This window comes from Mobula hypostoma, chromosome 7, assembly GCF_963921235.1.
Source record: "Mobula hypostoma chromosome 7, sMobHyp1.1, whole genome shotgun sequence".
Classification (NCBI taxonomy): domain Eukaryota; kingdom Metazoa; phylum Chordata; class Chondrichthyes; order Myliobatiformes; family Myliobatidae; genus Mobula; species Mobula hypostoma.
In genome coordinates this window covers 37,367,833-37,382,707 of record NC_086103.1, presented here as the reverse complement: position 1 = coordinate 37,382,707, position 14,875 = coordinate 37,367,833, and the positions used below count along the sequence as shown (strand labels likewise).

At 40.5% G+C, this 14,875-nt stretch overlaps 1 protein-coding gene across 4 annotated transcripts in view; it reads left to right on the top strand.

Moving 5' to 3' along the window:
• The window catches only part of LOC134348885 (follistatin-related protein 5-like), a 688,665-nt gene that overhangs the window by 119,383 nt on the left and 554,407 nt on the right, over positions 1–14,875 (top strand). For all 4 annotated transcript variants that reach the window (XM_063052680.1, XM_063052679.1, XM_063052678.1 and 1 more), the window contains exon 3: positions 6,912–6,939. In XM_063052680.1, coding sequence (XP_062908750.1) covers positions 6,912–6,939 — 28 coding nt within the window. The remainder of the gene's footprint in view (positions 1–6,911; positions 6,940–14,875) is intronic.

The window sequence follows — 14,875 nt, the reverse complement described above, 5'->3', positions numbered from 1 at the left end:
GAAAACGACTAGTCACTGGCAGCCAACCAGAAAAAGGATCCTTTTATTCCCAATCACTGCCTCCTACCAATCAGCTGATGGTCTAACCATGTCATTAACTTTCCTGTAGTACCATGGGCTCTTAACTTGGTAAACAGCCTCATGTGTGGCACCTTGTCAAAGGCCTTCTGAAGTTCCAAATATACATCTACTGCATCACCTTTATCTATCTTACTAGTAATATCCTCAAAGAATTCCAATGGGTTTGACAGGCAAGATTTGCCCTCAAGGAACCCATGGTCACTTTGTCCTATCTTGCCCTATGACCGAGTATTCCATAACCTCATCCTTAACAATTGACTCCAACATCTTCCCAACCACTGAGGTCAGGCTAACTGGTTTATAATTTCATTTCTACTGCCTTCCTCCTTTCTTAAAGAGTGGTGTGACATTTGCAATTTCCAGTACTTTGGCACCATGCCAGAGTCAAATAATTTTTTGGAAGATCATTACTAATGCCTCCACCATCTCTACTGCTACTTCCTTCAGAACCCTCGTGCTAGTGTCCCCTTCCAATCAACTTTGGCCAGCTCCTCTCTCATGCCTCTGTAACTCCCTATGCTCCACTTTAACACAGATACATCTAACTTTAGCTTCTCCATCTCAAATTGCAGGGTGAATTTTATCATATTATGATCGCTGGCTCCTAAGAGTTCCTTTACCTTAAGCTCCCTAATTAAATTTGATTCATTACACAACACCAAATCCAGAATTGACTTCCCCCTAATAGCCTCAAACACAATCTGCTCTAAAAAAAACCATCTTGTATGCATTCTGCAAATTCTCTCTTAGGATCCAGCACCTACCTGTTTTTCCAATCTACCAGCATATTGAAATCTCCCATGACTGTTGTGACATTGCCCTTTTACATGTCTTTTCTCTCTCTCATTTTAATTTGTATCGCACATCTGGCTACTGTTCAGAGGCCTGTATATAACTCCCGTCAGGATATGCTAATCTCTTGGGATTTTCATGCACAGCTGTCTTTTGAATTTTCAGAGAATGATGCAAAAAAACAAAAAAAAATCCGGTGAGCAGTAGTTCTGTGGGTGAAAATGCCTTGCTAATGAGAGTGACCAGACTGGTTCAAGCTGACCAGAAGGAAATAGTAACTCAAATACCATGCGTTACAACAGTGGTGTGCAGAAGAGCATCTGTGAACGCACAATACCTCGAACCTTGTAGTTGATGTGCTACTGCAGCAGAAGACCATGAACGTACACTCAGTGGCCACTTTATTAGGTATAGTATATGTATTTCTGTGCTGTGGAGGAAATAAAAGGATCAAATCACTCTTTGAGAAAGGCAGATTAGTTCACTTGGTGAATTGGCCCAAAATTATCTTTCAACCAAAAAGAAATGGTCTGCATTTTGTTTATAATTGCCAGTGGTTTCAAGTAGAACTGTCCCCAGTTGCCTGTTTTTAAGTGGTAGCAAGTCTGTAACTTCTACACACACTGAATTAAACATGGAAGTCCCAAGCGTACTGAATGGAATTGTCACAACTTGTATAAGAGCACTTGGCTGTTGAATTGGGTTATTAGCTGTCAGATTCTAGGCCTGGGGACAAGAAAACAAAGAAAAAGATAGGTATTCTTGTTTTAGTAGATTTCAGTTTAGTTTAATTATTCATGTTTAATTAAATTGATTTTCCTCTTGTCTTCTTTAAATTATTTACTTTGTCTTTAATTGTCTTTTAAATGGCGCCATTGTAGCGTAGTGTGACAATAATACAGCTCGGGGCATCCGAGTTCAGAGTTCAATTCTGGTATCCTCAGAAAGAAGGTCTGTATGTCCTTCCCATGTGTGTCTGTGTTTCCTCTGGGTGCTTCCGTTTCCTCCCATAGTCCAAAGACATGCCCGTCAGTAGGTTAATTGGTTGTTGTATATTGTCCTGTGATTAGGCTACTGTTAAATAGGTGGGTTGCTGGGCACCTTGGCTCATTGGGACAGAAGGATCTGTTTCATGCTCTGCCTATAAAATAAAATGTTTCTGCATATCAGAAAGAGAGGGAATGGGAATGATGAGATTATCCCGCTGGGAAATGACAAGGATATCATGGGCCAAACAGTCTCCACCTTTTGTTGTAAATGTACGTTGGTACTCAACATTTGAGATACCTGCCTAGGTATGACAGCATTCATGGAATCTGCATTAAAATGGATCATCAAGGCCCATATAGAGAGAGATACAGTACTCAATTCCTTGCTTTCTCTGGAAATTGGTACAAACCACTACCCTCCCCTTCCTTGGTAACAAGTTCAATGGTGATTGCTGATCGTCAAGTTCATTACCATAGAAATGTCTTCCAACCATGCAGTGCTGTTCAGCCAGACAGATAGAGAGGAGGACAGTAGCTTCCATTCATACAATAAGAAATGAGGAGAAAGACCGAGAACAGATGCTGTTCAGCATCAACAAAAGACTGCACTCAATGTGCAGGTCCGAGCATCGCTTCTTACCCCCAGGCAGCAGTGCTGCTCTGACCTGCCTGCAACCAGCCCTCGCAGACAATCTCCACAGAGCGAGCTGTGGGAAAGCCAGCAGCAAGCCTGGAATTATACCAGTTTTCCGGCACCCATCCTCCTGGTGCTGCAGCACACAGTGGGCAGGACAGCGGCTCATCCCAGCTTCTCAACACGGCGACATTCAACTGAGAAATGTCTTTTTTTAATATGTACAGTGGGTATGTCTGTGTAACTATTCAGACTGGCGGAACAAAAACATTCTAACAAACCAGTGATCTGCGTGTACTGCAACTACACCCTATCCTCGTTATATGCGGGGGATACATTCCTTGCAGTTGACGCATAGTATGGAAAACGCATAATGTGAATAACTATTTAAATGGAGAAAATAGGGATGTGTTCTGGTGGGCTTCCTAAATATGTTTTATCTGTAATTTATCCACATTTTCATACCAATACGACACAAAAGCAGTACCACAAGGCAACATTCGTATTATATTTCATCAATTTAAAGTAATATTCAACGTAATAAATCATAGAAGGTTAACATACTAGGGTGTACAGTACTCACCAACAGTGGCAGGTGTGTTGGCTCCGGGAGATGAGTGGTTGTGCAGTGGCGTTGGGCAACTTTACATGGATGAGGTGGATGGTTGTGTGTCATCAGGATCATCAAGGACAGCAAGAGGTGAAGGAAGACTCACAGAACTCTCAAAACTGCTGGCAGCAGGAGACGACACCCATTTGAAGAAAGTGGTAGGGTTGTTTGTTTGGCAGTGCCCAGTGGACAGGATGCATATTCTTACACAATCTCTTAAGAGCATGGGGGTTTAGTGAATGGTAAACTACAAGAGGCTTCACCTTACAGTCTCACAGTCTCCTTCGACATTGGAACACATAAGCTGAGTCAACCTATCCTTTGCTGCCTTGAAAACTGATGCAGTCTTTTCATCCTTACTCATGTAAGTGCGTTTCGGCATACGCTTCCAAAAAAGCCCAGCCTCGTCTGCATTAAACACCTGCTTTGGTGTGATGCCTAACTCAGCTGTCATAGCCCGCAACTGCAAAGGGTAGCGTTCAGCAGCTTCATGGTCAGCCCTGGCTTGCTCACCACGCACAGCTAAGTTGTGAAGCCTATGACGATTAACAGACTTAGAAAACCATCCCCTACTTGCATTGAAGCTAACAATATCACTTGACACTTCCTCACGAGCCTCTGAACAAAGGCGACCATAAATTTCCAAAGCCTTCACATGAAGATGATCAGAACTGAGTGTTGTTTTTTTGTTTGTGTGAGGGGGTTTCGACTTTTATGTTACTGCGGAGGCTAATTAAAATGGCATCTTTGTTATGTTAATCTGGGGAATGCGGCTTTGTTGTGTTAAACGCTGAGAAAGTTTGCGCTAACAGTTTGTTTTTGCTTTAGAGTCTGATAAGAGAGTGCTATTAACCAATTGGGATAGTTGTTATGGTTTTGGTGTATTTGAAGATACTGTATGCGCGGGGTTTTGGGGCAGAAGGCGGGAGAGCGAGATAGAGGATGGACGAGGTGCTGTGATGTCCGCTAACAGGGTCGGACCCCAAGGAGGGCGTTCGGCGAGGACACGGAGATGGACTCGTGTGGTGCATCTGGTCGACCACCGTTGTTGGTCCCAGGCGGCCGGTCGAGGTGGTCCAAGGAGGTCGCAGGGTGAAGAAGAAGGTCCTTGAGCTCCAACGGTTTTGGCCTGAGGGTGGCCAGGGGGAGCTACATTTGCTTCATGCTCAATGTACAAACTCAACATTTTCTCCATTTTTGTCATAATCCGGTTACATAGTTTGGTAACAAACTTTGAAGACACTTGTGATGAATAAATCACTGCACTTTTTATTTTCTCAGCATTTTTCTTTATGTTTCCGATCGTGGACTCACCCAGGTCGAAGTAGTGTCCCAGAGCTGTGTTACCTTCACCTGACGCCGCCCTGTTTATGATTTCCAACTTTTTTTTGAGTGTTAAAGGGGTTCTCTGCCGCTTGGCTGATGCCCCAGGACTTGACATAGGATGCTTAGGAAGCATAGTTAAATATTTCAAGCACAAAATCAGTGCACCGTAGGTAATAACAACAAAAGTTTAAGAGCGCAAGATTGCACATCCACGCACTGCCAAAACCAATCTGAGACTGGCGGGAGTGAGACTGTGAGGCATGCGCACGTGACTTGTATTGGCGGGAAAGCGGCGCTTCTTGTCGCAACAGCCTCTCATAACTGTGAGTTTTGGACACATATAAGGAGAAGTAGGTAGAAATAAGTTCAACGCATAACTGTGAATCAGCATTGTCTGAAGACGCATATAATGAGGATAGGGTGTAGCTGAGTAAGTCAAAGAAAGTCAAGTTTTATAAACACTTACGGCAAACCAATGTCATCACTTTGTTGGATGTTAAAGCTTGTTGTGGCTGTGTTCTACTGTGCAAATAGGGAACAATGGATTAGCTTTTGCTGACAAAGACTGGGTGATCTGTTGTTTGGATTGATCTTTGGGTGACTGTGGTTGGTGATCTGCTGATAGCATATGCAAGCCATTACTTCATCACATCACAGTCCTTAAGATCTTGCTCTGCACATTTTGGCTACTGCAGTGTATCACATTTACAACTGTGAAATCACTCAATGGCTGTAGAATGCCTTTACAACAGTGCCATATAAGTACAAGTTTCCTTCACTTTGCTTCTGTAATTTTAGTGGTGATACAATGACACATAAACTAGCAATAATTTAACTTGATTAAACAGAAAAAAGCACAAAATGTTGAATAAAAATGAAGATGGTACAAAATTTAGTGGCATAAATGGTGAACAGGGTAGTCATGGGCTCCAGCATGATGTTGATCAGCTGCTAAACTGGATGGGGGAACGGCAGGTGGGATTTAAACTGCGTAAGTGTGAGCTGATACATTTGTGGAGGAGGTGTAATATGTATAAAGGTAAGATATATACCATGAATGGTACGGCTCTAGGTGGTATTGAGAAATAAAGGAACATTGGTGTACAAGTCTAAAGATCTCTGAATGTTATAGTTTAGGTAGAAAGGGTGATGATAAAGGCATACAGGATGCTTAGCTTTGTTAGTCAGGATAAGAGCAGGGGGGTCGTGTTACAATTCTATAAAACATTGTTTGAGCCACAGCTAGAATACTGTAAGCATTTCTGGCCACCAGATTAACGGAAGGATGTGATGATGCCGAGGAGGTTCACCAGGATGTTGCCAGGGATTGAATGCTCCAGTCATAAGGAGAGACTGGATAGGCTGGTCTTATTGTCCCTAGAGCAGGGGAGGTAGTAGGGAACAAAATTATGAGAGGCATAGATGGTACAGATAGTAAGAAACTGTACCTCCATTATGAAAGTGTCTGAAACTTACGGGGTGAGATTTAAAGTGAGGAATAAGAGGTTTTGAGGGGTTCTGATAAACGTAGTTACAATTTGAAAAGCACTGTCGAGAAGGTGGTGAAGGCAAGTACTTTCACAACATTTATGAAGCATTTGGATTTGAATTGCTTAAGTATATACAGTACCAGGCTATGGACCAAGTGAAGGTTGATGGGGTTAGTATAGATTTGTTATTGACAGCCAGCATGGATGTAATAGGCCAAAGGATTTGTTTCTGTGCTTCATGACTCCAAAAGGCTCAGCACGTTACTTGCAGGAAAACAATGTCAATGTTTCTAGTCATTGGCCTTTCATCCAAAACCACTTTCATCTGTAGTCAGTTGTAATGTATCAGCAAACTTAGTATTACCTAATGATTGGTTATTCTGTTTTACTTCTGTTACCAATTAGATTAGTTACCAATTCTCTCAAAGGTAAGTTAATGGGTTTGTACTATTTTAAAGAGCAGTTGACTAAAACAATCCCCTTGGGCTGGAGCTAGCTATTGAAGATAAATACATGGAACACATGAAGGTGGCTTTCAATATTTAGCCATTTCAACCTTAGAATCTTAATGCAAACTGTTTTGAAGATCGTAGAAATGTACAGTTTGATTTGTCAGATTAGAGGACAACAAGTAATGCAAAGAACAATAATAACAAAAACAGAAAATGCTTAGACATTGAACAGGCCAGGCAGTGTATGTGAAAATTAGAGACAGAGTTAATGTTTTGGGCAGATAACTCTCCATTGGTACTGTCCAATATGCTGAGTATTTGAAGCATTTCTGTTTTTAATTCAGAATTCAAGCTTCTGCAGTTCTAAGCTTTTGGGTCAAAGAATAACATTTGCCTCTGGAGCAGTGATAATAAAATTGTGCATTTTGACTAAATTGTAATTGTAATATATTGGATGTAATAATATGCTGTTCATAACAGCTGTTGTAAATAACTGCTATTTTGATTATTTAAACAATTTCTTTATTTTCCTTGCAGCGGAGTGAACCTTTAATGAAGAGAAGAGGTAAGTGAATATCATTTTGAATCAGACTTAAATGTACGCTAAGTGAATTTCAGTCAGAGAACCACAGTAGGGGGCAGGATACAATAAGTGTTTCAGCTGGGTGCCTTGTGAATCTGTCATCATTTTTTTCAATTCGGCAACCTGTGGAAATTCCATAGGTGATTTGCTGTTGGAGATTTCATTCCTAGGTTTATCTTCTGATACACTCCCCAACTCCTTCAAAGAATTACAAAAGCGTGTCATTCATTCGTGCAGTTTGTTGAATTTTTCCTATCTGTCACTGAAGGCTTGGGATTTACCCCTATTTGACAGTTTCCTTATTGGTATTGTGTTGAAAGAAGCATTCTGCTTGCTTGGAGCAAACGAGATCAATCGGATGGGCAGTCAATGTCAGTAAGACCAAAGAACTGATTGTGGATTTCAGAAATGGTAAGACAAGGGAAAAAACACCAGTCCTCATAGACAGATCAGTGGCGGAAAGAGTGAGCAATTTTAATTTCCTGATGTCAGTATTTCTGAGGATCTAACCTGGGGCCAACATATTAATGCAGCTACAGAAAAAATATGACAGTGGCTATATTTTATTGGGAGTTGGAGGAGGTTTGGTATGTCACCATAGACACTCGCACATTTCTACAGATGTACCACGGACAGCATTCCGACTGGGTGCATCAACGTCTGGTGTGGAGGTGTTGAACAACTGCACAGGATCAAAATAAGCTGCAGAGAGTTGTAAACTCAGTCAGCTACATCATGGGCACTAGCCTCTGTCGTCTCCAGGATATCTTCAAGGAGCGATGCCTCAGAAAGGTGGTGTCCATCATTAAGGACCCTCCACCACCCAGGACATGTCCTCTTCTCATTACTACCATCAGGAAGGAGGTACAGGAGTCTAAAGGCACACACTCAATGATTCAGGAACAGCTCCTTCCCTCTGCCATCCGACTCTGAATGGACATTGAATCCATGAGCATTACCTCACTACTCTTTGTTTGAACTACTTATTTAATTTAACTGTTCTATACTGTATTTCATATATACACTGTAATTCATAGGTTTTCTCTTGATTATTATGTATTGCATTGTACTGCTATCCCAAAGACAACAAATTTCACGACATATACTGGTGATATTAAACGTAACTCTGATTCTGAGAAGAGAATGGTGTATGAGAGAGGACAGGACAGCTTGAGGGGAGGGGGAATGAATTAGGGTAGTAGGGTTCAGAAAGAAGTGAATGAAGATGTACTGAGAAGAAATGAGCTTCAACGTGACTGAGCAAATGGGATTGAATGGTGGGAAGTTAGGAGGAAGGGTTGATGTGTGTTGATAAGGAAGAATGTTATCCTAATATGCAGATCCAGGCATAGAAGCATTGATTTCCATCTCTACCTGCAAGTGACTCTTTCGCTCTCGCCAGGTTTGCTGGAAAGGCAAAAGTGTGCATGGAAAGTAATGTCATTGTGAGAGATGCAATCTGGAAGGAAGGATACTCTTTACCCACTCCTCTTAGCCTAATGAAACCTTAAGTTATCCATGACCTTCATATAATGCACCATCAGTCATCACAGCTCTCAAACTGGAGGGCATAGCTTGACAATATGGATGCTTTTAGGATCCAGCAATCATTATGTATGAGTTGAGTCGATGCCTTTTGAGACATGTGTGAGACATACTATGTGTTTCTGATAGTGATGTCACTTGCATTGATTTCACCAGTACCTGCTCCTGACGAATGAAATGTGCCTCACAAAAAGCTACTTTTCAGCCCAAATGATGTGAATTAGTCAAGGCTGCAGGTTTGTCAGATCCGGCTTCTGAGAAATGACTGCAGCAGTCACATTGTCATACGTTGCTTGTTCACAGGGTCACATTTTTGAAGGAGTCCATAAATCACCCCTGTGTTAGCAAAGGCACACTGCTCTGTGCAAACGTTGCCACTATTCTTGATTCTTGCTACCACTTTGAGTGTTGAAAGTAAAACACTGAAGTTGATGAACATTAATATGGAATGCTAGATTGCTAAAATAAAAAAAGCTCTATAGAGAGAGAAACAGAGATAACCATCCACATTTCTAATAAAGGCTGAATTGCTAGCTTGCTTCTCTTTCCACAGTTACAACTTGACATGTTCAGTTTCCTTCATCTTATATCAATCAGTTGAAGACTGAATAGACATTGATGAGGCACACTACTTATAGTTCAGCTTATTGTATTGTGACTGATAATAAAGCTTCTTTAATGGCTTTCAATAAACATATAGATTAGGATTCGGAGTAGTCCACCTAGGCTCTCAAACTTAATTCACCATTTAATAAGATTCTAGCTCACCTGATTGTGACATCAATTCTATTTTTCTGTTTACCTATAGTAATTTTTCATCCCCTGATTTGTTGAGTATCTACGCACCATTGCCTTAAAAGTATCAAAAGGATTAGCTTCCACCACTCTTTTGAAGAAGAATGTTCCAAATACTCACCACTCTCTGTGTGGCATAAGAAATCCATCTCAAATAGCCAGGCCTCATTTTTTTCTTAAACAGTGACTTGTGGTTTTAGTTTAACCCAGAAAAGGACGCATCCTCTCTGCATCCACTCCATCATGACCCCTCAGGATATGTTTGAAACAAGTTCCCCTCAGCTCCACAAACACAAGCCTATCCTCCCCAATCTTCCACATCGATATTAGTCTGATAAACCTTTTATGAACTGCTTAGAGTGAATTAGTATACTTCTCTAGATAAGGTGACCAGTGCACATATGGGAAGATGGGCTTTGCTCATACTTTGCAAGAAAAAAAGTATCATGCAATCTGTTTCTGTTTTACAACATGACCCTCATTTGCAGCAAAATCCTGGAAAACGTGAATTATTATATCAGCCCTGTTAATAAAGGCAGGCATGGATGATGAAATCCACCATCGCCTTCAGTATGCTTCCATAACCTTTGGTTGATTGAGGAAGAAGTTGTCTGAAGATCAAGACCTGACATAAAACACCTGATCTTGTGGGCAACAGTAATCACTGCCCCTTTATGTGCTTCTGAGACATCAATTCCCACAGCAGGTGTTTCAAGGCACTCAAAACATGCTGCCATCACTATCCCTGAAAACTCTTTCAAATCTGATGGAAAGACAAAAGGGCAGGTGAACAAATATATGTGTCCTTTCCCAGGTTAACATCCCCACATTTCTGCCCTAATCTTACTCCATCAGTTTCATTAGAAAGCAAAACAACTGCTGATGTTGTGAATTTAAAACATTTAACTTGACTGGGTTCTTTAAAGTAACAGGAAAAACTGATGAGAAATGTATGATTAATATGTGTGGACATTTTCAACAGGCACACAGCAGACTTTGCAATTTGCGAGGCTTATGTGCTAAATACTGGTATCATTATAAAATTGGCTAAGGTTTGGAAAGCAGTGTTGGTGAGCAGTTATTTTTCTGGATGGAGGAGAGCATATGGCAATGTCCACATTCCAACTACAATAATTTGGGTAAGGAGGAATTTTTTTTAGTCATTGAGTAGTGAATCTGTGGAATGCTCTACCACAGACAATGGTGGAGGTCAAGTCCGTGGGTATATTTAAAGCGGAAGTCGATATTTTCCTGATTGGTCAGGGCATCATAGTACCTGGCAAAAAGGCAGATGTGTGGGATTGAGTGGGATCTGGGATCAGCCATGATGGAATGACAGAGCAGACTTGATAGGCTGAATGGCCTAATTCTGCTCCTATGTCTTATGGTCTTTTGGTTTAATAATCCAATTGGGATCATATTTTGTATTACCTAGTAACAGAGGAGAAACACATTCATGCAACAAGAACCTGCAGACTCTGCACATACATTTAAAATGGCACACTGATGCAGATCCCAGGGTTGCTCCCTCACAGATACAGCAACTTCGGTTCAATCTGGTACTGCACTGTGGAATTTGCAGGTTCTCTAAGATAGATGTTCATTATTAAGGACCCCCCTCACCTAGGACATGCCTTCTTATTATTGTTTCCATCAGGGAGGAGGTACAGAAGCTTAAAGGCACACACTCAGTGTTTCAGGAACAGCTTCTTCCCCTCTGCCATCCTATTCCTAAATGGACAATGAACCCAAGAACACTACCTCACTTTTTAAAAATGTATATTACTTCTGTTTTTGCACTATTTTTAATCTATTATATATACTGAAATGGATTTATTTGCTTGTTTATTTATTTATTTCTATATTATCATTTATTGCATTGAACTGCTGCTGCTACGTTAACAAATTTCACAACAGCTGCCGGTAATAATAAACCTGATTCTGATTCTGATTCTAGTGTAATACACAACATGCATTGTGTTCCGTTTCTGAATTTCCAATAGACCTTTAAGTGAACAGAGTTTTGAAGACAGAGTGTAGCATCTATCCATGACCAGGTCACATAAAGTACCGATGGTGGATTATGCATTCATCTTTGTTTTTTTTTTCTTTTTTGACTTGTCAGCTGTATGAAAATCCACTGAGAGTAACATAGTTACCAAATTTATTCAAACCTATTGTACAGCATCACCAAGGAATGTCTTTACTTTCTAACTAAACCACGGTAGTCAATTTCCTGGAGCTTCTCTATGATCATAATTTTGTTGGAAATGCAGTAGAAATCTCTTCTGGGCACATAAACATTTTTATTGCAAGGCCTCCAAGAGATTTCCAGCCCACATGATTTCTTGTATCAATTTGAGACTTTTTATTACAATTACTCTTGAAGTGAAACCATAAAAGAGGTTCAGAGAGGTCAGATATCACATTTTTCAGAGCTTCCTAGTCACCTAGCAACTGAATATGAAAGAGGGATAGAAAATAATTAATTTCATCGCTAAAGCAGCAAATAAAACTTACAGTTGACAATATATTATTAAATGAAATGCATTAGGATAAAAGATCATTTGTCTCTAAGTTCAACATCTCTTCCCCATAAGCAATCAATAACTTAAGTAATTCTAATGTCAGGATATACAAATTAGGTAGTTGGGTTTATATTCAGAAGAGGGTGACTTCAAACTTTCTCAGATAGGTGTCGCAGTTTGTGGGGAAAATGTGAATGCATCAAAAGTTGTTGACACTGGCAAAGTATTCCGTAGGTGGAGGATGCCAAATCCCAATGAGTTCATCTTTCCAAAGGCCATAAATAATACACAGAATTTGTAACACTTAGTCTATTTAATCTCTGGAATAAACATCCTGAGTTTCTTCTATATCCAAAAGATGAATACCTAGAGCATTTATCTTCAATTATATCTTATATTGTTTGCCTGTCATTGTTTGCCATTTGCAGAGCCCCAGCATGTCAGGGTTCAAAGAAGAACATTACATTCAAACCTGTTTAAAAACATGACAGAGATAAACTAGACCTTTTCATTTGCCTTTGTTAGGTATACCACGTTGTAACAAGGTTCGCGTTGAAACATTTTATGTAATGTTTGGTTTTGAAGTCAATTGCAATAGAAATGACCAGCCCTGTAAAACTGATTACGTGGTTCTGATTAACAATAAAATACTGCAGGATGGAGGCAGCACAGTAACGTGGTGATTCACATAACACTATTACCATGCCAGTGACCTGGATTCAATCCCTGCCACTGTATGTACGGAGTTTGCATGTTCTCCCTGAGACCAGGTGGATTTCCTCCAAATGCTCTGATTTCCTCCCACATCCCAAAGATGTACAGGTTAGGTTAATTGGTATCATGACTGTAAATGGGCAACGCGGGCTCATTGGGCCGGGAGGTCCTGTAATCATACTGTATAGATGATTCCTCTTTGTTACAATACAGCAAAATCCTAAATAGTAGCTTGGATTTGCAGGGGTGTACAAAAGATAATGGGAATGGATGAGCAGACATAGAAATAAGAGCACATGAAGCAACAAAGGACAGTCCGATGAGCAGAGGCTGTATGAAGAGCAAACAATAAAAGAGTAGTCAATAGACAATAGGTGCAGGAGTAGGCCATTCAGCCCTTTGAGCCAGCACCACTATTCACTGTGATCATGGCCATCAAAGCCATCACATACACAAATATGGAGCATTTGTGATTAGTTGTGAATGATGGTTGGTCTCTGGATAAACTTGTTGAAGAACCATGGGATTGAAAAGGCAGAGGTGTACAGCAGCGCTCACTGTGAAAACCCGAAGGCTATAAACTATGGTTGTAGGTCAGCAGACTGGCTGGAAATTTTTCTGTGGCACTGTTTCAGTGCAGCTGAATAAACCTCACATTGAGTGATAACTCCTGTGGCCTTCCTTGAGGTAGAGTATTTAAATCCGATAGCCACTAATACCTGCAGAAATTCAGCATTCAGATCCATAATAACTGTAATAATGATATGAGGCATGTAATTTGAATTTTTTTGAAACTAAATTATTATTACATTTGTGAGAGAATTCAACTGTGACAGATTATATTCAATGTAAATAATCTAACCTGACTTCCTTGATACTTACCTGGCTTTCATCTTCCTAATATGTTTGCATACTGCATGTGCATGCATCAGGATAAAATAAATGTGGATCGCCATTGTGAAAAATATCTCTATTACAAATGTATTCCAATAATTCAGTGCTGTATTCCGTGGTTGATCGCTGCAAACCTCACTGCCTTTCTTGCTCTGTTCTAAATGCGACTCTGTTTCAGTAGTGATGTAGGCAGGCTATTTTAAGCAGAAACACAAAGAGAACAGGTGATATTTTTCTGTACCCACCCTGAATTGGATAGTTGTTCACTTCCATCAGGATTGCTAGATAGCAATCAGCAGTAGACGGTTTCTTGGCTGGCTACCGATCCTTTATCCTACTGCTGGCACCTCTGTTGAGATTTATTAACCAAGCACGAGCTTGGGAGTTTCTGCTCTGGGACATTCTTTTACTCATTGGAATAACTCCTCTTCACTCACCTGGGCTGTAGCAGGCTTACAGAGGTTAGTGAATGCATGTCATATAGGAATCAAACCAGGGAACATTTACGCCATTATTCTCAAATGGCTTAGATAATCATAATTTTTAAATAGACTGGAAAATGTTATGCTGGATATTTATTACATTTTTTATAGCATTTGCCATTATTATTTCCAGCAAGTTCAAGTAACATCCATAAAACAGGAAGCGATTCACCTTTCTAGGGTTGGCCTTGAATCTTTATTGTTGAAGTGCAGTTTGGAAGGGAAGCCCACATACTTGTATATTGCTGTCAAAGTGATGATGCTAGCTTGAGATTTAGCCACTGAGTATGTACAGACATGAGCATCATTTGTATTTAGTATAATTAGGACATTTTTTTCTGGAGTCTAGTTTGAACAGCTTCCCACCAGTTATGAAATTTGTTGGAAGCCAGATGCAACATTGAAAGAGGAAAGTTTGAAGATATTTCTGGGCTGAAGGCACTGTGTTTGACATTGTGTTCTGCAGTGCACTCATTGATGGATTCCATGCCATTGTGGAGTGAGCTTAAGGAGGTTGTGATACTTCGTGTGGAAGGAGATTGCCAGTCCTTCCAGGCTGATAGTCAGAAGCCTTGGTGAGGATATAAAACAGCATGTATAGTTCAGTTGCTGTTTGCTGTATTTTACTTGGAGTCACTGCACGGCGGCAAAGGTTTAACAAATTAATTTATGGGATGAAGGATTTGTTCCATGAAGACAGAGTTAGAAGCCTGGGCCTATCTTCTCTAGATTCTACAGAGCCAGAGGTGATCTCATCGAAACTTGCAGAATTCTTTTGTAACTTGACAAGCAGGAATGTTACTTGTCTTTGCTGGGGAATGCTTTCACCAAATGGACCACAATGGTTCAAGATAGTGACTCACCAATACACCCTTGAGGGCAATTAGGAATGAATAATGAATGCTGTCTTTGCCAGTGACATTAACGCCCTGAAAACAGGTTACATTTGCAGATGATGTT